General features: G+C 28.9%; 2 protein-coding genes across 5 annotated transcripts in view; one reads left to right on the top strand and one right to left on the bottom strand.

Moving 5' to 3' along the window:
- Positions 1-1,397: 1,397 nt before the first annotated feature.
- Positions 1,398-19,646, bottom strand: LOC107438181 (major facilitator superfamily domain-containing protein 6). 3 transcript variants are annotated; one of them, XM_016050396.3, is made up of 6 exons: positions 19,440-19,646; positions 15,152-15,213; positions 13,064-13,156; positions 10,325-11,704; positions 8,690-8,836; positions 1,398-3,124 (listed from the first exon to the last, which is right to left on the bottom strand). In XM_016050396.3, exons 3-6 carry the CDS (start codon positions 13,137-13,139, stop codon positions 3,063-3,065), a joined length of 1,665 nt encoding a protein of 554 aa, XP_015905882.2. In that variant the 5' UTR covers positions 13,140-13,156; positions 15,152-15,213; positions 19,440-19,646; the 3' UTR covers positions 1,398-3,062. The 3 variants fall into 3 exon arrangements, with proteins under 3 accessions (XP_015905882.2, XP_015905883.2, XP_015905884.2); XM_016050397.3 differs by having other exon boundaries at positions 15,160-15,213; positions 19,440-19,571; XM_016050398.3 differs by lacking the exon at positions 15,152-15,213 and having other exon boundaries at positions 19,440-19,629.
- LOC107438182 (F-box only protein 22) overlaps positions 19,561-25,584 on the top strand; it is an 8,289-nt gene continuing 2,265 nt past the window's right edge. Inside the window, exons 1-2 of one of the 2 annotated variants that reach the window (XM_016050399.3) lie at positions 19,561-20,097; positions 23,302-23,557. In XM_016050399.3, coding sequence (XP_015905885.1) covers positions 19,942-20,097; positions 23,302-23,557 — 412 coding nt within the window. In that variant the 5' untranslated portion in view covers positions 19,561-19,941. The remainder of the gene's footprint in view (positions 20,098-23,301; positions 23,558-25,584) is intronic. The other variant, XM_016050400.3, reaches the window with a different exon arrangement.

Raw genomic sequence — 25,584 nt, 5'->3', positions numbered from 1 at the left:
AATTTTTTTAGAAAAAATGCTTTACTAAATGTTACAACATTTTTAGCCATCGATTTGCCCAATTTAGATTTGAGATAAATTTAATAACATAAATTTAGTTAATAAAGAAATTTATTAATAATTATAACATACAATTATTCATTATTTTTATATATAATTTAATTACATTGGTTGGAAATCTGTGGTTTTTAGTCAAATTTTGGAAGAGTTAATTATTTATTTTGGATAAATAAATATTACTGCAAATTTTTTTAATTCTAGTCCCTTGATTAAAAGTAGTATTTAAATAAATGTTTTTAGAAATATTAGAATTCCATGTAATTAGTTTATATTAAATTTAAAATCATTCCTTTTATCGTATAAGTCAATAATGCTGATAATTTCTTCTCTTTTTAATGTTAAATCAGAAAAATTAAAACTAATACTATCATTATGATGAAGCAAGATTAGATCAAGATTCCTAATTGACTGTTAAATTCCCCATACTGCTAGGACAATATTAAAGAGAAACAGATTAGTTTGAATAATTACAATTCGCATAATATCTAAAAAAATTTTAGTAACATTTTTATTTTCCAATATCAACTGATTAGCTTCAAATTAATTTTTAGGTGTTTTAAAAAAATTTCCAAAAAATATGATACTTTGCAGATATTTAAAAGAATTATTGGCTAATTAATTGATCTTACATAAAAAAAAATCTGAATTATGCCTTATTTCTATGGCAAGAGGGCAATAATATCCCCCTTTTACTAAATTTGTCACTTTGCTATTTTGCTTATGATGCCCATTGGAGTTTATTAATAGGAAACTACTTGCAATATTTATATTTTCTAATCAAGTATTTGTTTGCTTGTTTTCCTTGCCTACATAGACACAAATTAGTATGGATATTCCTGAAAATCACCCAGAAACAAAAAAAATATTATCTGAGAAAAAACTTCTAGAAAAATTTAAAATAAATTAAATTTTATGTACAATAATAAATATATTACTTTTTATTAAGTTACATAAAAATTTTGTGCCATTTGTTTAATCAAAGCATCATTATGAATTTGAAAAGAAAAAAAATGGTTTCAAAAAACGTATATTCTAAGTTTATAAAAGGTATCGAATTTAAAATACTAAATTACCAACATTTTTAAATTGTTAATTTAATCTTGCTCTTTGGCTTTAACCTGAAGTACTTAATTTTATTATATAAAATGAAAACTATTTTATGGATTTTTAAACTTCCTTGATCATTCTAGATTAGCAGACACCCTATTGACAATGTATCTAGGCAATAGTAAAACTCAATATATCGCAACACACTTATGAAATATCTTATTTAAAAAAAACATCAAATGAATCACCATTAATAACAAATCTATACATATATAAAATTTCATAACATGTTTTTTTTTTTTTTTGAAAGTATATTATAATCTTAAATAATGTCAATGTTTATATCACAAAACTGCACTCTGCATTCATTTGTATAAAGCCAAATATTACAAAAAACTGACTATCTTAATTAAAAAAAAAACTTCATATGAATCACTGGCAACAACAAATCTATACATATATAAAATTTCATAGCATATTTTTTGAAAGTATATTATAGTTTTAAATAATGTCAATATTTATATCACAAAATTACACCTTGCATTCATTTGTATAAAGACAAATTACAAAAAACCAACAACATCAATGAGATTAGGAAATGGAATAATAATTTTAACACTGATCTTAGCTGCACTGTAAGTTTCAAATAAAATTGGATACAGAGAAAGGACTAACATTCATTTGAATCTAATCACTCTATTAGTTCAGGATTAAATTAATGATTCTAATATATTGCCTTCAATCAGTATTCAGATATTTCAAATCTATAAGTTTACATCCATTCATTATAGCCAGTTGAGGGGAATAAACTATTTCTATCACTATGAATTCATTATTTTGATGATTTCAATAAGTTATCCAAGTCTATAGTGTTGAAGACTTGAATTACTTGTTCATTGTTCACAACAAAGGAATTCGTAATTCAAAGCCCTATTTTTGCATTAGTGATTCTAATCAGTTGATTTAAATCAATATGTTAATTCAAGTCTAATTTTTTTTTTTTTAATTTGATTATAATCTGTTGACCAGACAACAGTTTGAATGACTATCCATCATTTTGTTGATTTAAATCAACGGTTTGAGTCTATTAGTTTAGAGACTCAAATTAAAAAATTATTCACCACAAAGGAATTAGTAATCCAAATCACTATTTAAATCCTGGTATGTCTAATCTATTGATTTAAATCAGTATTTGTTTATTAAAATCTACGATTGCACATGCTAATTGTAACCTGTTAATTAAAATCAACAATTTTAATCTCTATTAATCCATTATTTTGCTGATTTGAATAAGTTATCCAAGTCTATTGCTATGAAGACTCAAATCACTTGTTCATTATTCTCAAGAAAGGAATCACTATTTTAAATCTTGCTTGTATTAATAATTCTAATCTGTTGATTTAAATCAGTAGGTTGATTCAAATCTATTATACTTTTGAATCTGCTGATTAAAACCTATTAACTGGAATCAGCAATTTGAATAACTGTTCATCCATCTATTGATTTGAATCTATTAGTTTGAAGACTCAGATCACTTGTTCCTCAATGGATTTAGTCATCCAAATCACTATTTTAATTCTGGTTTAAAATTGTAATTCTAATCCTTTGATTTAAATCAGTATTTGTTTATCCAAATCTACGATAGGTTTATAAACGCTAATTATAACCTGTTGACTGGAATCAATAATGTTTAAATGGTTTGAATCTTTTGGCTTGAAAACTGTATCACTTATGTAAATTGATTTGTTAAATGGAACTTTTATATCATCCCTTTTAACCAATTCTATTTCTATTAAGTAATATGAAAAAATTGTCATATGAAAAGAGATTCACAGGAAAATACTGATTTCCGTTTAGAATAACCAGTATTGGTAAAATGCTCAAATGATAATGATAAACAAATAAATAGTGAAGTCTTTGGACATGGAGTGGGTGAATAATATTCTTAACTGACTTCACATAAAAGAGGCACTTTCTTCTGCTGGAGGCGTACTTTCTTCATTAGTTCTTTCTTTTTCTGTGGAAAGAAAATAAAGAATTATTGAGAACTTGAAAGAAAAATAAATTTCATTGATAAATATAGTCGGACTTCTATTTAACAAACTTCCATTTTGCGAACTTGGGAAGCTCTCTCTTTTGCTATTTTTTTTCTCTCGAGGAACCAAGAACATTTTAGAAATTTCTTCGTAAAATAACTTCCAAATAGTGAAGTGACTTTTCCAATTACCGAACTTTTCCTTGAGATCCACTTTCCTTATTTCCCAAAATATTTACAAACATTTCAAACTTGTTAACGCATTTTATGGGGGAAGTGAACTTTAATTAATTTTCGATGTCACTTAACTTTTAAAGAATGCAGTAAAATCCACTTTTGTTTGCATTTCAAATGAAAAACTCAGACAAAATTAACGGATTTTGTCAGTAGTAATTAAACTTAAGAACGCATGGGGCAATGTATGTTTAAAATTGTTTTTACAATAAATGTAGCTATAATTTTATACTCATATTTGCTTTTTTAGATTAAAATATATGTAGCATGATAGTGTAACACTGAATAATGTTTTTCTCTATTCTTGCTTTCCATGCAGATTTCTTTCATGGTTAAGATAAATAGTAGAGACTAATTTACAAGATAAAGGTGTATCTGTGGTGTAAATACCATTGTAAATATTAAGTACCAATTCACTAGTATATAAGACATATTATGTGGGGGTACCTTTTGATAGATGAAGGTTGCCATGGTCAAAGAACCAAATCCCCTCAATGGAGACCTGCGGACATGATATGAATATGCCAGGACTGTCCGCATTAGACAGTTGATTTGCTCAAAAATATACTCCTCAGAGAATAAAAATCCGGTGAAGTAAATAAATTCTCCCAGTCAATAAACAATATTGAAGAAATAAAATAATGAGCGAAATGCTATAAGAAAAGATGCAGAAATAGAAAAGAAAAGAAATAAGCGAAATGCTACAAGCAAAAAATGAAAAAAAATATAATGAGCAAAATGCTATAAACTAAAAAAAAATAATAATTAGCAAAATATAAGGAGCAAAAATCACATAAATAAATAAATCAACTGGTGGTATCCGTTCATTGAATTCTATCACAGATAGAATTCTGGAAGGGGAGTAATGTGGTGTAACTACCACTATAAATATTAAATACCAATTCACTAGTATACAAGACATATTAACTTGATTCTATGTGGGGGTACCTTTTGATAGATGAAGGTTGACATAGTCGATGAATTAAATCCCCTCATATCAATGGCTATTTTAATTATGTCTAACATTTATGAATTTAAAACTTGTTTTGTGCTGTTTAACTATTTCAAAAGGTGATTTTCCATTTAACGAATTTTCAATATTACTAACTTATTATCGAGATTCAGCAACATTGTTAAATAAAAGTCCGACTGTATGTACTTATAGACTCGAATTAAAAATAATCAAAAGCAATTTTTGTTTTTATAATTGGCGGATTTAAAAATTTATTTTTTAACATACAATTCAAGATGTATATAGTGAAAATTCTATAAACAACAATTCTCCATATACCATATAAACTTTAAAGGAGTGAACAATGAAAATCGTATTGAAGAAATTCTGTCCTACTGTAAATAAGAAAGATTTAAGTACACATACTTTTGTGTTTTAAAGTAATTTGCATCTAAAAGTAATTTTAAAGTATTTAAATACTGATATGTTCCATTTATATTGTATTCATATACTACTGTTTAGTTACAGGGATTTTATTCACAGAACACAACAAAACTGTGGCATGAATTCATTCATAAATTTATTTCAAAAGTTATTCTCAAAAGAAAAAGAACTTCTTAAAGAAACCAGAAAAACAAAGCATCGGGGGAATGTGCTTAGCTTCATCAGAATCTTAGACTACAACTCAAGACATTTTTTAAATAAATCTGCTCTGTTTTTCTTGATAACAAATAATGTTCGACTCCGTAACCTTGTAATTTTTAACCCAATCCAGAAGACAAGGGAACTCTTGGATCAAGTAGTTGAAGAAATTTGCTATCCTGGAAGACTTTTTGATTGAATTAAACTGCTAATTGCATTACATGGGGAGGAAAATTTCCCATGGTTAGCCTGATAGAAAGGGGACTCTAACCTATGATCCATCTACCACTAAGGATATTTTACGCCAGCACTGTGGTAGTTGCGAACCGAGTGTGGAATTCATTTGGACCAGCCACTGCTGGGATTCGAACCCTGTTTACCTCATTAGAAGGTGAACTCTCTATCCCCTGAGCCATGAAAGNAATCGTATTGAAGAAATTCTGTCCTACTGTAAATAAGAAAGATTTAAGTACACATACTTTTGTGTTTTAAAGTAATTTGCATCTAAAAGTAATTTTAAAGTAGTATTTAAATACTGATATGTTCCATTTATATTGTATTCATACACTACTGTTTAGTTACATGGATATGATTCACAGAACACAACAAAACTGTGGCATTAATTCATTCATAAATTTATTTCAAAACTTATTCTCAAAAGAAAAAGAACTTCTTAAAGAAACCAGAAAAACAAAGCATCGGGGAATGTGCTTAGCTTCATCAGAATCTTAGACTACAACTCAAGACATTTTTTAAATAAATCTGCTCTGTTTTGCTTAATAACAAATAATGTTCGACTCCTTAACCTTGTAATTTTTAACCCAATCCAGAAGACAAGGGAACTCTTGGATCAAGTAGTTGAAGAAATTTGCTATCCTGGAAGACTTTTTGATTGAATTAAACTGCTAATTGCATTACATGGGGAGGAAAATTTCCCATGGTTAGCCTGATAGAAAGGGGACTCTAACCTATGATCCATCTACCACTAAGGATATTTTACGCCAGCACTGTGGTAGTTGCGAACCGAGTGTGGAATTCATTTGGACCAGCCACTGCTGGGATTCGAACCCTGTTTACCTCATTAGAAGGTGAACTCTCTATCCCCTGAGCCATGAAAGAATTATATTGTCATTTTACTTATTTTGCAAAAGCTTATTTACTTATTTTAATCAACTGTAAAAAAATGCTTCATTTATTTTTAGTTTAACTATTGTACTATTTATAAATATCTAAAATACTTTTCAAAGTGTCAGTTAAATATAAATAATATAATAAATCAATATAAATAATTATTGAGTTAAAATTACGATTCATATTANATTTTACTTATTTTGCCAAGCTTATTTACTTATTTTAATCAATTGTAAAAAAATGCTTCATTTATTTTTAGTTTAACTATTGTACTATTTATAAATATCTAAAATACTTTTCAAAGTGTCAGTTAAATATAAATAATATAATAAATCAATATAAATAATTATTGAGTTAAAATTACGATTCATATTATATAGGATTAAATAATGCATTTAATAGATAAATTCTTAGCTTGCTAAATCGATTAGCCCTATATTAATGTTAATAAATAATTATGAAATAAAAAATTTAATATTCGATGTTTTTTGCCAAAAATTAATATTAAAAATCTTTTGAATATAAACAACTAGAAGCCAAAAAAGTGCTTAGAAATCAAAACATAAAAAAAAAAAAATTATAATCCAGATTTAACAAATGAAACATTCATATACTTTAACAGTTATTTCTTTTATCGATATTGTTTTATTTTAAAATTTACTTTTGCTTCCTTAAAAAGTGAAGCAAACAAAAAGATATGAATATGCTAGCAAAACCTCAAGCCCGATTGTTTATGCGAACAAAAAATTTCTTTGGAATACGTCAAAGTTCAGGAAACTGGCTCTTACCACCCTAAACTTCATATCTTCTTCCAGAGTTAGCTATTGACAGAGAGATATTTTGACCACTAAAAACATTTATTTAGTGACCACCTTTTCACACCTTTTTTGGGGGGGATGCTAAAAGCTATTAAGCAGTACTTCATGAGGCTTTTTCAGGTTGGTTTATCTGAACTCGTTTATACTTAAAATTTTAAAATTCCATATGAAGGTGAGCCAGGAAGGGTTTTTCCGGTAGAATAGTATTCTCTTAAATCATTGCATGCTTTTTTTCCCTTTTCTGAAAGCCTGTATCTGTTAATTTCTAGAACATCAATATTATATTACATTGAGTAAATTGTTTTCCGCCAAAAAAAAAAAAATCCATCTTGTAAAATGATGAATACAAACAAAATCTTAATGAGAATAGTAATCTCCATTCAAATCATAAATGGTCTGCTAGCTTTTTGGCAACTTATCAATCTTTTCTGCAAAGAGCTACAGGGTGTGCGAGTCCAGAAAGCGATAGACCACATCATTTGAACGCAAGATTGTACAATCAAGATGTAGCTGTGGATGTGAAAACAGATAGTAATCTGAAGACGTCATGTTTTCTCTGTATGGTGGATGTTGCATCAAACCTCACTCCTGTGTGCTGAGCGTCCAACCGGTCATCACATTAACATGTGGTCAGGCGTTTTCTTGATGAAAGAGAAACACTTTCCTTCTGAACTCGTTTTTCCATTTTTTTGCGAATGGCATCGCTAACTTAGATTAGCATATTATTGTATATTGTACTGTTGATAGCCTGCACACTTTTCAGGTACACCTCATTAATAATTCCATGATAATCCCACCAGATAAAGAGAAACATTTTCTTGTTACTTAGCATTTGTTTTGCAACCAAGCCTGCTGATTCCCCGGGTTCTGACCACCTTCCTTTACGGCTTGTACTGTTGTAGTACACCGATTTTTCATCACAGGTCACAATTCTGCTCAGAATGTTCTCTTTTCCTTGATCTCTGAGCAGAATCAAACAAGTCGCTTTTCTCTTGCTCATCAGTAGTTGAACTTAAACGTTAGATTTATGCCTTTGAGAGCATTAACTATTGTTTTTTCGCAAACGTCAAGCTCAAATGCAATAGTTCCTGTTGAAACATTCCTGCCTTGATCAATGATTTACTTTAACTAGTCACAATCAACCTGAATAGGGTGGCCAGAACGTGGTTCATCTTCAATGTCGAAATTCCCAGCTTTAAACTTTCAAAACCAAACTTTTACTATATCATAAGAAACAGTATTGAAACATACTTTCACACATTTTTGTGGCATTCAGTTACACTGAGCTTATTTCAGAACTCATAGTACATAATCGTTCTGATCTGTTGACGTGATAGCTCCACTTTAAACACTTTTTTGGTGCACAAGATGATAAAGTTTTGACAAACAAATTACACAGTTGCATAGTTCCAACTTTCAGCTTTAAAATGCAAAAGCCTGATTGGAGAAAGGTTAACTACCAGGGGAAAGGCTGCTGCTGGCGTGGAAATATATTCCCTTAGCGGAAAACTTTTTACTCAATCCGATATTTATGATTTATAGTCTAACTAACACAATTTAACAGTCTTTTTTTTGTTATTTCCTAATGTAAACTAATAATAGCATAATGTAAACTAACAATAAACTAGTAAACTTTGCAATTCTCCTAAATGAAAACTTAAAAAAAAAGTTTTCCTCATGTTTCCTTACAATATTTTTTTGAGGTAATAGAATATTATGTTAAAATTTTTGAGATTAAAAAAAAAAAAAAAGTTCAAAATTGACATTTACCTTTTCTATCAAAATACTTTATAAGCACTGTGAAAAGGACATGAGCAGCAAGATATGACACAGAAATCTGAGCAGCATAGTAAAACATGAAAGCTCCATCATAGTTTTGCATTACAAAGCCACCAATAAGGTTACCTAGGCACATACCTGAAAAAAAAATAGAATTCACAAAAACCACAAACTTTTTTCAAAAAAAAAATCTAAAAGTGGTTTGATCACTTAAGTTAAATTTTTACAAAAGTAAAAAGATAATTATTACAATTCAGTAGAACCTTGATTACTCTGAAACATACAAAAAAATGTTTTTCTTAAGATGAAGCGAAAAATTTATTTTTTTATTCTTTTTCTACAAATATATTTCTTTTAAAACATATAAACTTTAAAGGNGATAACGTAAATGAAAAGATATACAATACAAATAAATTATGCAATAAGTTTAATGTGCGTTTAGAATATTAATTTGTTATATTAATCCTAATCTGTTTTATAGATTAGTAATGTATTATGACTTAGCAATACTTATTTCTTTTTTAAATTAAGTACTCATTTTTTTTCACCTATTTACTCCATTTAAATTTTATTAGCTAAAATCAGATTGCTGAAATATGATTTACTTCATATAATTTTGTATAAAAGGTTAATAAGTTAAATTTACAAAACAATAAGTTAATAATTTCAATGAACAATTTAATTTGATAGTTCAAAGAAAATTAAATATAAAATGGGAAGAAAAAAAAACATTTTGGTAATCCCTTTAAGAAAAAGTAAAAAACCCCTTGGGTATATAAAGATAGGTTTTTTTAAATGGGCCCAATCTTAAAAAAATCCACTGCATTTTTGTAGGCTAGATCGAAACACTGGCGTAAATTAAGTTCGTCTCCCAAAGTTAGTGAATTAGTGACTACGTTTTAAACATAATTTGTAGTCATTACATTTTAAATATAGTTTATAGTCACTACACTTGAAAAAATAGTTGTAGTTAAATATATTTGTAAAAATTATTTGTAGTTTACTGCAAAAGTAATGTAGTTTTCTAACCACTGCTTAAAGACAAAGGAAAGAAGTTTTCATTGTTTTCATGTTAATTCATATTTCAATGAAAAGATAAGTTTGGCCAATAAGTTTTAATCTGATTCTACTAATAGTAAAGTAAATTTTTTAATAATATTAAGTCTAAATCAGAGATAGGACCTTGTTATCATTGTAACAAATAGATTGTAAGCAAAATTTAAAATAAGGTTCCAAGAACGCAAGTAAATTTAAACAAAATCCAACTGATAATTCTTACCGTAATGTGAAAACAAATGTTTTAGACAATAGCCTTTATTTTGTTGAAGCTAATATTTGTAATATGTGTCATTAAAATTGAAAAAGAAATTTGGCTTTTTGACACTTGAAAAAGAAACTGGCTTTTGAGCAATCCTTACTTGTTTAATAATCTTAACTCCGCCAACAACAGACAGATTATTTTATTATAAGTATAGATTAAAGAAGAGTAAAATAGCAATAATCACTATTCCTTATTTCAGTAACAAAATTAAGAATAACTGTTTTCATATTAGAACTAATTTCTTGTAACATTTTTAAAAGTATGACTATGCAATTAATTTTTTGTAGCTTATCAAAACAACTCACCAAGTTCAAAAGCACTTCCAACAAGTCCTTGAACAGTAACTTCAGTACCAGGTAAAGCAGCCTCGTGTGCAAATGACGCCATCGTTGAATAAAACAAACCATAGGTTGGACCTTGAAGAATCTCTATTGGTAATACCATCCAAGGATCTTGAATTTGAGAATAAGCAAAAAATCTCAAGAAAAAACAAACAAAAGTTATGGACAGGACATTAAAATGACCAAGTTTGGTGATAATTTGTCCTGAGAAAAAAAAGAACACAAACTCTCCTAAGAAGCACTGCACTGCAGGAATGATTCCCAAAAGAATTTTGTTGGCTCCTTTAGTGACTAAAAACCAAAATAAGAAAGACCAAATCAAAGCAGTAAAAGATCCAATGACCATGACAGCAATTACAAAAGCAACTACTTTAAACCTACAGAGAACAGTCTTCATATCTTTAAGAATGCTTTGAGAAAACTTATAGTTCTTTGTTTTTAATCTGTTTACAACACAGAGATCACTTAACAAAATCAGAACTTGCAGAATTGCGCCAGGTTGATAGGCCTTTAGGAAAGAATCTCCGGTGATGAGATCATTGAAAAAACCAGCAAGCGGCGAGAGAAGACCCCATCCGATTGTTCCCCACAATCGCTGCCTACCGTAGAGATGCCCATTCTCGCCAAGTTCATTAAAACATGTTGCATCAGAGAAAGAAGTAGCAACACCATATAAGCTAACACATAATGTGGCAAATATAAAAAACAACCAAAATTGATCGCTGTGGTATTCAGGCTCTTCCTTCCCAGAGAAACATTCCTGCAAGATGGGTTCACAGAATGAATTGCAACTAAAAGTCAAGTTCACAAAGCAAAGAGTGTTCATCACTCTTTCCGAAAGTGTCATGGTTTTCACATTAAAAACGTGAGTAGAGTTGTTAGTCTTTTCTAAATCTAGTTCAATTTCTGCTGGGTGCATCACCTTTTTGGAACAAATTTGACTGGACGTGTTTTTACTAGATGGCACATTTTTAAATTCCAGGCATTCTGTGCAATACATGTAACATTTTAATGGCTTCAACAACAAAACATCTATCATGCAATCTTGACTAGGTTTGGCTTTAAAATAGAGGCTTGTACCTGATGCGGAACAACGTATTTCACTTCCTATCATACTCTGCTTTCTGGGTATGGAAACAGTGAGAGTAGAAGTTAGCATAATGACACCTAAAAATATGAGCAGTAACGTCTTTAAATTGTTAAAATGGTCAGCGATGGCCCCAAACAGAGGTTTTAGAAGCATTGTAACAATTGGTAGTAAGCAGTAAATAATACCGACCGATACTGCCGAGATGCCGATTTCTTTTGCATGGATAGGAAAGTATGGAATAATACATGCCATAGCTGAAAGAGAAATGAATCCCATTTAATAATAAAGTCAATTATATCAGAAGCAAATAAAAACATCACAGAATTTAGTTACACTAAATTAACTATTAAGAATAACTTAATTTTAAAAAAAATGTAAAATCAAGGAGAACATTAAAAGTCATTGTTTCTTACTGTTCAAAATCATAATTAAAAACTTTAGATTGTTACGGAGTTGAACATTAGTAGTCATAAACACATAAAAATTGAGTTGGCTGTTCCACGACGGTTATAAAACAAAATAAAAGGAGCGTTTAAAACACTGGCCCTCTCAAAGTTCTCATGGAGCACCTTTGAGAATAATTTGGAGGCACATTACTAACTAGCCATCATCCTCACTACCTCATCAGCTGGGGACAAAATCAATTCCTATAGCCACCAAACAACAAGTAAATTCCTATAGCCAAAAAACAAGTAAAAATTCTCTCCTGACATGTACGGCCTGTTATTAATGCTGAAGATAGACATTAAATAGCCTAAATAAATAAATTCAGGACTCTTGTCAATTTATACCACTCAATGCTTCTGGCTACATAGCCGAAAATGCTGTCAAACCTAAATCTACCTTCGCAAAATGCAGGGAATCTACTATATTTTCGATTTTCAAATCCCAATTTTACATGACATAAGGAAGTCATTATTTTCTCCGAAAAAAAACAACAATAAATTTAAAAAGGCATTATAATAACATTAAATTGAAATGATAGGTATAAACAAAACTGTTTTACTCTGCATCTTCATATTCATAAGATTTTAAATTTAAAAAAACAGAGTAACGAAAGAGTTGAAGCAATAAAACAGCTGAAAAAAATACAAAAGCAATTTCATCTTCTTTTTTTCTGCAGAATTATATTCTAAAGATACTTTTCTTGTTCATGTGAAAAGGAGAGAAACATTCCTGATTTTTCTGCTCTCATTTCGGAATTTAAAAAAATTGGCTTGCTTCAGCCAGAATTTTATATTGACAAAATAAAAATAAAAAAGTAATAATACAAATTCTGAAATCACAGAAGTTTGACAGATAATTTGCCCTAAAAAAAACATTTTATATTACAATGAAATATGACTGTGAGTGGAGACTTTGTTACAAATTAAGATATTCGGAACATCATGAAATTGGGAGGGGGAGAATCCCATTGTAAAAACTAGATTTTTCGGCGACCTATATCCATGACTTTTCTTAAAAAAATAGTTCAAATTGTGACATTTCATGACAAATTTTGTTCAAGACCGAAATTCATGATTTTTCATAACTTTCCAGGTGCGCAGATACCCTGAAAATGCCTATCTGCAACTTATTCTTCTACTAAAACTGATGCATAAAGTAATACTCACCTCCATTAAAAAGAAAGTAATGCAATTTTACATTATAATAAGGGATCCTCCTGATGTAAGATGTACAGTCAACCATGATTGCTTTTTAATAACCTATTAACAAGAGAAGTTATTAAATTTCAAGCATAATAGAATATTTTATAAAGCCGTACCATATAAAATATATTTAACAGTTATTTCAATATAACTTTAACAGAAACTTCACACTTTTATGAGTCACAAACAAAAAATTATTATAGCGTAACTACCTCTACAATTATTAAGTACAAATTCACTAGTATATAAGCCATGTTAACTCAATTCTATGTTTAGGTACCTTTTCATACATGAAGTTTGACATTATTGATAACACTTTCCCCACATTGGTGACCTAAGGATGTGATCTGACCACGCCTATCTCAACGCCCACATTGAACATTATTTGCTACTTCAAGAAGCAACTTGTGACAACAAGTAACTTGTGACTTGTACATTGTCCAGCTCATTGTTCAGTACTGGTACATGGTCTACATTGAACATTGATTTGCTACTTGTGACTGATAGTTTGTTCAGCTCCTCATGCTGTTTCTACTCAGTCTCGATATACTTGTCTACTCAGCCTGTATATACTTGACTACAAATGGCAGGACAGTGAGCCACCACAACCATGAACGTAATACAGCTCTCATGATCAACAATCTAAGGCTGGTTAACTTAATACAGCTCTCCCTGCTTCTCACAAAAATAGCAATGAATCAACTAGTGGTATCTGTTCATAGAATTCTACCATAGATAAAATTTTGGTGTGAGAGCACTGTAACCTACCACTAATATAATACATTGAATAATAGTCCACCACTACAATTATTACATAGCGATTCACTAGTATATAAGACATTTTAACTCGATTCTACATAAGGGTACTTTTCATCGAAGAAGGTTGACATTGTCGAAAGTTCTTTCTTCACAATATTTAAAAAATATATTTTCAAATTCTACTTTCTCTGTAAGCAATAATGAGATTACTTTTTTACATTTGCTTTTTTTTTTTTTTAAATAAATCTTTTATATCTTGATAACTTAAGTTTCTGTTATTTACATAAATATCTTTAGTTTAAATAAAACTGAATGAAAACCATTAAATTTTCCAATAAAAATCTTTTTAAACTGGAGTTAAAATTGCTGAGCCGTGTTACTTTAAATTTAATATATATGTGACATGTAATTTTTAAAAGCATTATTGCTCTTCTAATAAAATATAATTATAAAACAATTAATCCATGCAAATTGTAAGTCGAAGTTAAAACGTCTCTAAAAATTCTTTAAATAATAGAGACCATTATAATTTCCATGCTCAGATAGTTTTGAAAATTTTTCAAAAAATGATAAGATGTCAAGTGAAGATGAAAATATCCTAATCCTGTTAATTATGTTTTTGATTGTAGCAAACAAATACATTATGCTTGCTACAATCAAAGGCATAAATGGGAATGAGGTGCATTTCTGAATTGATTTTTAGAATTTTTCTGATATCAGCAGAAACAAATTATTATTGTACGCGCGCAGTCTGCTTTTATTGATTCTAGTATAGAATCAATAAAAGGAGACTTGTCTTCTAAACGAGAACATAATTCCAAAATATTGAAAATATTCAAATTAATTTAAAATTTTATCGATGTATATTATTTTATGCAACATTAAGCATATTGATGTACTTAAAGCTTCATTATGTTAAAAAAGGACAAAAAAATTATTATATTTCTGATTTATTATTAAATAATTAACAAGGAGTAAGTATAATAATTAATAAGAGATTACAATAATTAATAATTACTTAGTAAGAGACAAGGGGGCAGAAAATTATCAGAAACTAATATTTTCTCAGAACGGAGTTTTTATTTTTTTTTAAATTTCCCCCAAAAATAGCCTTTTTTTAAGTTACAATGATTTTTTAAAACTTTCTTTAAAGATTGCAGTTTTTTTTTTAACCAATTTATTTTAAAAAAAATTCTAATAAAGAAAAAAAAACTTGATTGATTTTGCACAACTCTTGAATGAACTAGCACATATGTTAAATAAAATTATAAATCAAAATATATAATAACTTACTGTCTTACTTTTCTCACAACACTTTAATACATCCTCATTCTACTTTCTTGCAATATTTTTTCCTGCAGGGATAATTATCCATTTAATTTTTCTTTTAGAGTGAAGATTTTTTTATGAGCAACACAATATTTTGATTGAAAAATATTTTGTACCATTTTTTTTTTTAATTAGACCAAAAATTTCTTCCAAACTCATTTGTTTGATCAGATATATCATGCTTTACTTCACTATTTTATCTACACATATGTATGCAGCCAATTTGATTGTCCTTTTTATCATTCCATTATTTTTAAATATTTTAGAAGCAAAAAATATAATACCTTGAATTTTTCATGCTTTCCTTGTTTAAAGTTTATATTCATTCAGTTGGAAGAAACATTATAATTTTATTAATTAAACAGATACAAATGCTGTAAATTTAATACAGTTACATAATTTTAATAACTTAAAATAATGCAAAAATATGGGATTTTTCATGTATATTTCATGTCACCAACAAACAAAGGAACAAACTCTTCCATACATTACATCTTAATATTAAATTTTTATTTGCATTTTAAGTTTAAATGTAAAGTAATGCGTATTCAATGTCTTCAGTTACCTATACTTTTTTAATTATTTATTAATAATAATGAATAACCGAAATACTTTTAATTTAGAAGGTAAATTAGTATTTAATTTTATTTTCAAAATAAATAAAACAAAAATTAATTTTAATACAGGGTGCTTATCTTTCAACAAAAATAAGCACTTTTTAAGAATTTTTTAAGCATTCAAAAAATATTTTTAAGCACTATATACATTAACAAAATGCAAAATAGTTTTCAAAGACATATTTATTAATCATTAGACATTACTTTCATGATCATGATAAAAAAAACTAGTATCTGATAAAGAACTCTTTTCTTGATTACATTAGCCACCTTGAATAAATTGAGAGATTTTTCAGTTCCGTTTCAGAGGGTGGAAAATAAAGCCTGAAATTGAGAATATCTTGCAAAATGCAGCAGAGTTGCACATGAGAGCACAAGGATCTCACCGAACTCAGCTCAGTGTACGTACATGCGGACCCGCAAGTATTTCATCAAACATGTAAAATGATTGATGCTTTCATATGCTACGGAATAACGATAAGCGAAATGCATTGTGTTTGAATGAATTGAGAAAAAATTAAATAGAACAATGTGAAAATCATGCTTTTGCATAATACGAGGCGAAAATCGACATGGTAAAGAAAAAATCGAATTTTTTTGAAAAGGGAAAATAAAGCACTTTTTAAAAACATCCCATGAAAAAAGCACCTTCAAAGGCTTTTAAAAAAAGAAAATAAGCACCTTAAAGCAGTTTTTTAAAAAATGCTACGCACCCAGGGTTTCCGCTACGGTAGCTTTTTTCGCAAAATGCGAAAAGACCCCTCAAAAATGCTAAAATTCAACAAAGCATTTTCGCATTTTTGCTAAAGGATTTTACTAAATTCCATTAAAAAAAAAGGCTTCCGCGAAAAACCATGACGCTAACATCCATGAAAAAAACTTGATCAAACAANAATTGAGAATATCTTGCAAAATGCAGCAGAGTTGCACATGAGAGCACAAGGATCTCACCGAACTCAGCTCTGTGTACGTACATGCGGACTCGCAAGTATTTCATCAAACATGTAAAATGATTGATGCTTTCATACGCTACGGAATAACGATAAGCAAAATGCATTGTGTTTGAATGAATTGAGAAAACATTAAATAGAACAATGTGAAAATCAGGCTTTCGCATAATACGAGGCAAAAATCGACATGGTAAAGAAAAAATCTAATTTTTTTGAAAAGGGAAAATAAAGCACTTTTTAAAAACATCCCACGAAAAAAGCACCTTCAAAGGCTTTTAATAAAAGAAAATAAGCACCTTTAAGCAGTTTTTTAAAAAATGCTACGCACCATGAGTATGTCAGCATATATTTATAGAATAAAAGTAGATATTTTTATAATTACTTATTGATAATAATAAATAACTGAAATACTTTTAATTTAGAATGCAAATTAGTATTTAATTTATGTTTAAAATAAACGAAACAAAAAAAATTTCTTTCCCTGTATACACCTTTTTGAGAATTAATGACGTAAGAAACAAAAATAATTTTATTATGAAATCTTAACTTCATTTGAAATAAGTTTTCAGTTAAAATTATCTTGTTAATTTTTTTAATTTATGAAAACTTTATTAAACATATTGGTAATACTTAACCTAATGCATGGTAATCAACATGGTTAATTTTTCTAAACTTTCAAAAAATTTGTAGTGTGTCTACCACTATAAAATTAAAATTCCCACTTACTAGTATATAAGATGACATGTTAACTTGATTCTATGTTGGGGTATCTTTTCATAGATGACGGTTGACATTGTCGATAGCAACTCACTATCCCCACATTGGTGACCCGGACATGATATCAACACAAATACAAAGTAAGTAAAACAACGTGACTTACTTATGATACCGACCTTACTTATGAAACCGACTTACTTATGATATGAACACGTCCCTACCTAGACAGAAACTCTCACTTTGATTTGAACACGTCTACTTTGATAGATGGTCCACATTGAAAAGTTGACTTGCTACTTGTGACTGTGACTTGGTCCTCCTTACGCTGTTGCTTCTCACACACATCACTCGACAGCTTAAGGCAACAGAGGAGTGACCACGACCGTAAATTTAATACAGCTCTCACGATCAGCACTCAAGTGTTCGGGGATCTTAATACAGTTCTCCCAGCTTCTAACTAAACAGCAATGAATCGACTAGTGGTATCCAGACATCGAACTTTATCACAGTTATGTAATACTGGTGGGGGAGTAGTGTAGAGTTTCTACCACTACAAAATTACAATTCCCATTCAAGACATGTTAACTCGATTCTATGTTGGGGTACCTTTTCATACGTGACATTGTCAATAGCAACTCTCCCCATAAATTTAACAGTTCTTTTAATGACAATAGCGATTTTGGCAGTTATTTCTACATAATTTTCATATACCGTATTTTTCGTCGCAAGCGCCGCACCTCGATAAAAATGAAATTTTTAAAAAAAAAGTTATAGTAAGCGCCGCAATGGTGCTAAGCCGCGCATATCAGCATCCTTTTAGAAGAGACCTTTAAATTACCATTTAGAGTATCTGTATAATAAAAAATTAAATTTTTTCATGCATTTCATAAAGTAAAGTTTTAATTTCTAAATTATAATAAAAAATTTCTTTTTCAGCAAAAAAAAGCAACAAAAAAAGTTTTCTCTTTCAGCAAAAAAGAAAGAAAAGAAAACAACAAAACTATATAAAATAAAGTTGTTCTTACCAGTTGGCACCGTGCCAAAAAACAGAAGAACAGCAAAAAATATTTATATGTTCAGTAGCTGAATTAAGGCTGAACTGATTACAGAAATCCGTAAAACAATGTAATAAGAAAAAATAAAATAAAAATTTATTAAAAGAAAGATTTTAAAATTTATTACTGTTAAGAATTTGAGGAAAAACTCGATCAGCAACAGTTCCACAGTGAAATTGAGTGATTTTATCAAACTTTTTTTTTTCCTTCAGTAGTTTAAAATCTCAATGTTTTAAAACATTTTGTTTAAAAAACTTCGAAAGACACTGCATATAGGTTTCAGAAAAGGTTCAAAATATAACTATTTAATTAAATATTATATTAATGAAAATAAATTTTAAAAATTTATTATAGTGTAATTTTGTAACTCTCTCCAAAAGTTAAACTCTATTTAACTATTTTTGTACTTTGGATAAAGCATTCATCGTCAAAGAAATTCGATTGTTAAAAATATGCCACAACTTTAAGAATACATGAATGATATAATTGATTTAAATCAATGATTTATTTTAAAAACAAATCATCAGATTTAAATTATGTTACACGTATGGACTGAAACAAAAAATTTCTATAACGAAACTTCCTTAAATTTAATAATTATCAAAAAAGAAAAAGTTTATTTGTCAGAAATACTAATTTTTTCGCATCACAGAAGTGACAGCTGTTTTGATTGAATTTAGACAAGAAGTTTGTACAATTGGGGCTAGTAAACAACAGAGAAGGCTGATAGACTATATTTCCTTAAAAGTTTAACAAGACTTTTAATGTCTTATTAAATAAATTACATAACATAAATTCCATTTAAATGATTATAACTGACCATTTAAATGGTTTTTATAAATGTATTCTTCATTTTAAGTGGTAACACTAAAATAAAAACATGTTCGTCAGTAACAATTTTATTTTTACTTACTCTGAAAACTTAAAATTTTTAAAATGATTGCTTAAACAAATTCATTAAATTATAATTAACTTCTAAATGCATTCAGATGACACGGTAAAAACAACACATGCGCTTGTTTGCAAAATGTACCAGTCGTTTCCGTTTATCTACTTTTGTGTTTGCAAATCATAGCTTATAACGCTAAGTCATTAGGGGTTTCTTTCTTTCCAGACCTTTAATTACGCCAGAGAATAGAGGAATTTAATTGGTGAGTTTATCACAGGAAAATAAAATCCACCAATCAAATTTCCATAATTCGTGACGGTGATCGAAGGTGTGACAACAGATTTCGGTGAAAATGTACCTTTATGGAGCATTTGATTCAATTTCAGCTGAAAATTTGGACAGAAGTAGAAAGGTCAATCCGTTCAATCACAAAGTAAGCAGAAGAGTAAACAAAATATAAGAGAAACTGTTCAATAAGTTCTTTTTTTGTTTAGAAGAGCACTACTGAATCGTTATATTTATCAAAATGTATGCTTTTTCACAGTCACCTCCTATTGTTGAAAATATTTTTAAGCATCTACGAGCCCGTGATTTGACCAATTGTGCTCAAGTTTGCAAACTTTGGAGTTCTATGTCAGCAATTGAATTAAAACGCCGTAAAGGAATAAGTTGGTTCTTTAAGGTATAAGATGAAACAAAGTATTTGCTTTATTAAGTAATGTGTGTTTTTGTTGTGCTTCATAGTTACTTTTTTCCAGTCGTGCACAGGCACCGATATGGAAATATCCCTTTCCTTTCGTTCATCAGTGCGGTATGACCAAAAGTGGCTTTTGCGCCAATAATTCTAAACAAACAAACAATCGTTCATCAGAGTTTTTTTTATATATATATATACAGTTGACTCGCGTTATCGTCATCGGGACTGTCCCAATCTGGTCGCTATATCAAAATGAGCAAATTTCCTTTGAAAATCGGTCACATAATGGTTTTGAACGTCATAATGCATGATTAGACTATTTGTGGTATACATGTTATAAGTCAAAAAAGGATGGGATACATACATTAATAAAACATAATGACATTTTAGCAATTGTTAACAATTAAGAATTTGTGGTGTGCTGGAACAGAGGTGTGCTTGTTCAAGGTCGACCATTCAACCCCACTTTCCAATAGGAAGTTAAGAGAGAGCGGTGTTCAAATTCAAAGAGGGTCGTTATAGCAAGAGTAAAATAACTTTATCTTTTAAGGATGTGAATTGGGACTCCTTCACAGGGTCGTTATATCATGTTGGTCGTTCTATCACAAGGTCGTTATAACACGAGTCAACTGTACTTATTTCGCTCTAAGGTTTATCTGAAGCGAAACCTTCATCAAAGTAATGTTTTCTTTTCTTTTCATGAATTCGTAAGATCTAGACTCCTGATATAGTTTGCTCCATAGATCAAACTTTATCAGAAGTAAATTTTTTGTATAATTTCAACTTGCTGAGCTTATTTTGACTTAGGTTTTTATTACGCATAGTAGAGCACGGCTCTTTGACATAACAGGAATTTAACTATGAAACAATTTAATGTCTGTAAATCAATAATGAGTATCTAACTTCCCTTAATTTAAATAATTCTAATTTAAATTCTTTAAAAATAAAAAATTGTTATTGATGCTTTACTTCTCTTGTTTTAACTTTCATAGTTACTGTTGTTATAGAATATTAATTTTAGAAAACCATCTATTTTCTTTTTCTAAATTAAGACATTTAGTTTAATATTTTTAGAGACATTTACTTGGGATTGTGGTAAACATCTTTATTTAAATTTTAGAAACTAATAAAAAAATTTCGTATTTACAATCATCATTTACTTTCTACTAACATCATGTAAAACTGGCAAAAACTTTCAATATTAGTTCAAACTGGTAGAGGGACATCTAAAGAGCAAATCTTCATAGAAATTTAAGAATAAATTTCAAATTTCTATTTATTATGAATTGTTTTCTGAAGTGGGGTAAAGTAGGTACATATGACTTGGCTTAGCTATGATTATTTTTTTTTTCTTCTATGTTAGCTTTAGAAAAAATTTATGTTATGTTTTACAATGAAATATCTAAAAAAAAAAAAATTTTTTAATTATAGGCCATACATATTAATTTTAAGTCTAAAAACAAAACTTTTATTTTTTGGAAAGAAGAATGATAGGAGGAATACAATATAACTGATATGTTATTCAATTAAAAAAATTGGCATAATGACAGTGTTCATTCTTAACCTTAAGAAGGGCAGGGCGAATAAAAAAAATAATAAAAAGGGCACCTATCACAAAAAAGGGCGTTCACTAATTCATGCATAACTTTTAAGAAATCCAAAATGTAAAAAATTTTTTATTTTATCATTATAAAAATCTAATTTTTTTAATGATAATTAGTTTAAATAAAAAATAATTCCTCAGTTAAATTTGCACATTCTATAAATTAGTTTTAACATGTGCATAATTCTCAAATTTTTAAAATGTTGCATGTTGTAATAATAACTTATAAAAAATATCAGAATTGCGAAATCCGTGTTGAAATGAATGAAAAAACAATAAGTAATTGCAATAACTGCCGAAAAAGGGATTGACAATTAATGTGGACTTCTGACGGAATTGTTGCAAATTAAGCGCATGAAAAAGTAATTAATAAAATATGAAATTAGTTAGCTTCATATTAATTACAGTTTCAAAACAAAGAGGAAAGACTCAAGAAATGATTAACAATAGCAACAAAAAAAAACGATCCATAAATGACGAGGATTTACAACAAAACTGAGCGCGTGACTTGTTAAATTGAAAATCTTGCTTTTCATTATGACATCGTATCAAATTGTTAGAATGGGGGAAAAAGTGATAATGATGTGGATTCGTCACGAAGCGAACATATCATAAAATAACTCAAATCCGAAATTCAGGTGTCGTAATAACATCGAAGTTTAACAGTAAACATATCAATAATATATCCTACCTACTTTTACCATAGCCAGTCAAATGACTGAACCTTATGTTTCTTGATTGAATGTGTTAAATATGGATGTTAAGAATTAAATAAACTAAAAAAAATCTTTATTAATTAAACAAAATTGTATATTGCCAATTTTTATGTATTATAAATACAAACCTTAAGAATTTTTAATATCCCAGGGGTCTGCCCAGGCCGAATTTACTACCGTTTAGCGGTACCTTCACACATTCAACTTTAGGAAAAACGTTAGTTTCACAAAATACTTTTTCTTAAGATTTTATTTTTGTATCCTTTAAGAAACGATAAATTCAGATTTTTGTGTTGATTTTTTAACATAATTTTTGACAAATTATGTCTAAAATTTCACAAAGATAGGTACCTCTCAGAAAAACCTAGACAGACCCCTGTGTCCATATTTATACACATTCTAGGTGTCGCTACCGCTGCCTGCTTTGCATGGATGCGATGATAAGCTAATCATATGCATAGCACAACATGCTTTATCCATCCTGCAAATTTCAGGTATGTGGTGTGTCACCTTCCTGGTGTAGCAATTTTAATGGGCAGTAGTGTATAAGTCAAGAAATTTAGTTTTTATTTGCAGTTTACTGTAGCTTATAATGCTGTAACTTTTTGGCCTTATTTGATTCAGCCTAAACTAAATATGCAGGAAATAATTGGTTTGATAGTAAAAGTTTTGACTTCCTTGTGTCTAAAATCTATCTAAGAGGGAAGAAATTTAGAATTTCCTGCATAAAGATTCATCTTAAATTTTTCTAATAAAAAATTTCATAATTTTGAGGGAATTGCCAAATGAAAAGCTTCCCTTCATTCGCTGCTATTTATCCTAAGTTTTGAAATTATCAGATGCGTCATTTTTAATTATTGTATTTTCCAGGTAGCTGAAGTTAACGTTCAGGATGATGTACCAGATTACAATGATGCATGCGAGCAGTATATTTCATCATTTGAGTATGGCTTGAAAAAACAGTTAGAGAGCTTGAGAGTTCGGCCTACTTTTTGTATTGCCTTTGCTTCTTATTCTTTTTTGGAGGATTTCGAGGTATATTATCCGACTTACATATTTGGTGAACCTGATTTAAAGAAATTCAAAAGAGAGAGTAATCTTCACAAGAGAAAGTACCTTAATTCAGGTAATATTGTGTATGGGGAGGGGTCTTTCAGAAAGTAAATTTCCCAAAGTCCATTAAAAAAAATGAAACATAATTTTTTGGAAAGACATGGGGGGGATTGCAAAGGAATACAACGATAGATCTCACACATCTTTAGTAGGATGAACACATTTATTGGAGCTTAGATCCCCCATCATTTATTTCAAAATTTACGGAAATTTTAAAAAGGAAAAATTGAAATTATAATGAAGACCTCAAATTGTTTTGGGGCGAGTTTCTTTTTTTCTGATAAGGATCAGGAGTTCTGTAAGAATGAGGTCATGAAATTGCCAGAAAGATGGCAAAAGGTCACCAAACAAAATGGAAGATATTTGACTGACTTAAGTTTATTTTTTGCATAGAAAAAAATTGATATTTATTGCACTGGCTTTTATACAATAATTATTAACCTACGAATCACTAAAAATATAACACACTGGAATAAGTTTTTGTAGTCTAGTAGAGTAATGGAGCCTCCTCTGCACCCATAATCTGTAGACATCTGGGACAAACCATTCAGATCAAACGACGTGGAATATTCCGTTTTTACTGCTTCACTCGATGCTGCAAATTACACACAAGAAAATCTACACCAGAAATTTCACTGTGAATTGTTTGACCATCCATCTTATAGTTCAGATCTTGCTCTCAGTGATTTGCATTTGAAAAAAATAATTTCTATATGGCGCCTCTTTTCACAGACAAGACATTTTGACTTGCTGACACCATTTCCAAGTGGCAGGCATCTACTATACTAGCTTACAAAAAATTAGCCCAAGATATAACAAATGATTCTTATATTGAGTATCTGAAGTATCTTTCCATTAATTATGTTTTGTTTCTTTTTTATGGGTCTAAAGAAATTTACTCTCCGAATAACACTACTAGATTAATGCAGGTTAAAAATAAAAAATTTTAACTTCATACAAGTTAAAATTTTATTTTTAACCAAATAAATTTTTCAAAATGTGTTCTTTAAAAACTTATCTTAATTAAAACAGTATAAGTCCGATTTTCCAACGTCCAATTGACCGATACCCTTTTGGAGGTAAATCAAAGAGGTTCTGACATTTATCAAATACTTGTTGTGACGAAGAATCCAAAATTTTGGTAACTTAGAAAGAAAATTTAAGCAAATGTACGTAAATTTTTCATAATATTGTAATTTATGTGTGAAAAAATAAAAATTCGAAAAAATAATTTTGTTTCAGCTACTACTTCTCTTGATAATTTTACCCACAGTTCAATGTTTATACATACATTGACTAAGCATCAACTTATAAAAAACAAATTAAAACATCAACTTACAAAAAGATTATCCTATGATTTCAATTTTCTGACATATTTTTTCATGCCTCAATTTGTATAAAAATTTGTCAAATCATCATCAAATACATCTAAAGACTCTGCCAAAAGATCTTTCATGATGGTCTGTAATATGCAGATCAATTTTATTAAATATTATTATTTAAAAAAAACATTTTACTAACTTTTTTTGAATGTCTCACTTTTTAGAGAACCACTAAGAAATAAATAAGTTTTTATTAAAAAACATATTACGATTTCAAATTTTTTAAAGTTATATTTTCTACTCAAGTTTAATACAAATATTTCTAGCTGTTTTATGATATGTGTCTCAGTGTTAAGGGTAATAGACAGCTGCACACCTAGAAAGTCGCGATTCTAAATAAATGCTTCATGGAAACTCTCAATTCATTATGGAGCTATTGTAGCCTTTAATAATGTTCCACAATCTTGCACCGTAATTTATATTTACAGGCAGGGGCCCGTTGGTTTTATATTAAAATTATACTTGTTACATAGAAAAGAAAAATTAAGTCAACTAAAATGTTTTAAGCTTAATAAATATGAAAAAAAAATGTTAGTAAAACATAATATTAAAAATGATTGCACTCTGAAAAAATTTAAAGTAACACTTTTGTTTATTCTTAGAAATATTTTTTTTATTTCGATTTATGTATGTATATATCCATATATATATATATATA

Source organism: Parasteatoda tepidariorum, chromosome 2, assembly GCF_043381705.1.
Source record: "Parasteatoda tepidariorum isolate YZ-2023 chromosome 2, CAS_Ptep_4.0, whole genome shotgun sequence".
In the NCBI taxonomy this organism is placed as follows: Eukaryota; Metazoa; Arthropoda; class Arachnida; order Araneae; family Theridiidae; genus Parasteatoda; species Parasteatoda tepidariorum.
The sequence above is the reverse complement of the archived record's forward strand: the minus strand, read 5'-3'. Positions and strand labels throughout refer to the sequence as shown.

Excerpts from the sequence above, each read along its gene's own strand:
- LOC107438181 (XM_016050396.3), bottom strand. The coding sequence starts at position 13,139 with ATGGTTGACTGTACATCTTACATCAGGAGGATCCCTTATTATAATGTA. Across the intron at positions 8,837-10,324 it reads TGGAAGTGCTTTTGAACTTG|GTATGTGCCTAGGTAACCTT; the intron begins GTGAGTTGTTTT and ends TTTTTTTTTCAG. Across the intron at positions 3,125-8,689 it reads AAAGTATTTTGATAGAAAAG|AAAAAGAAAGAACTAATGAA; the intron begins GTAAATGTCAAT and ends TTCTTTCCACAG.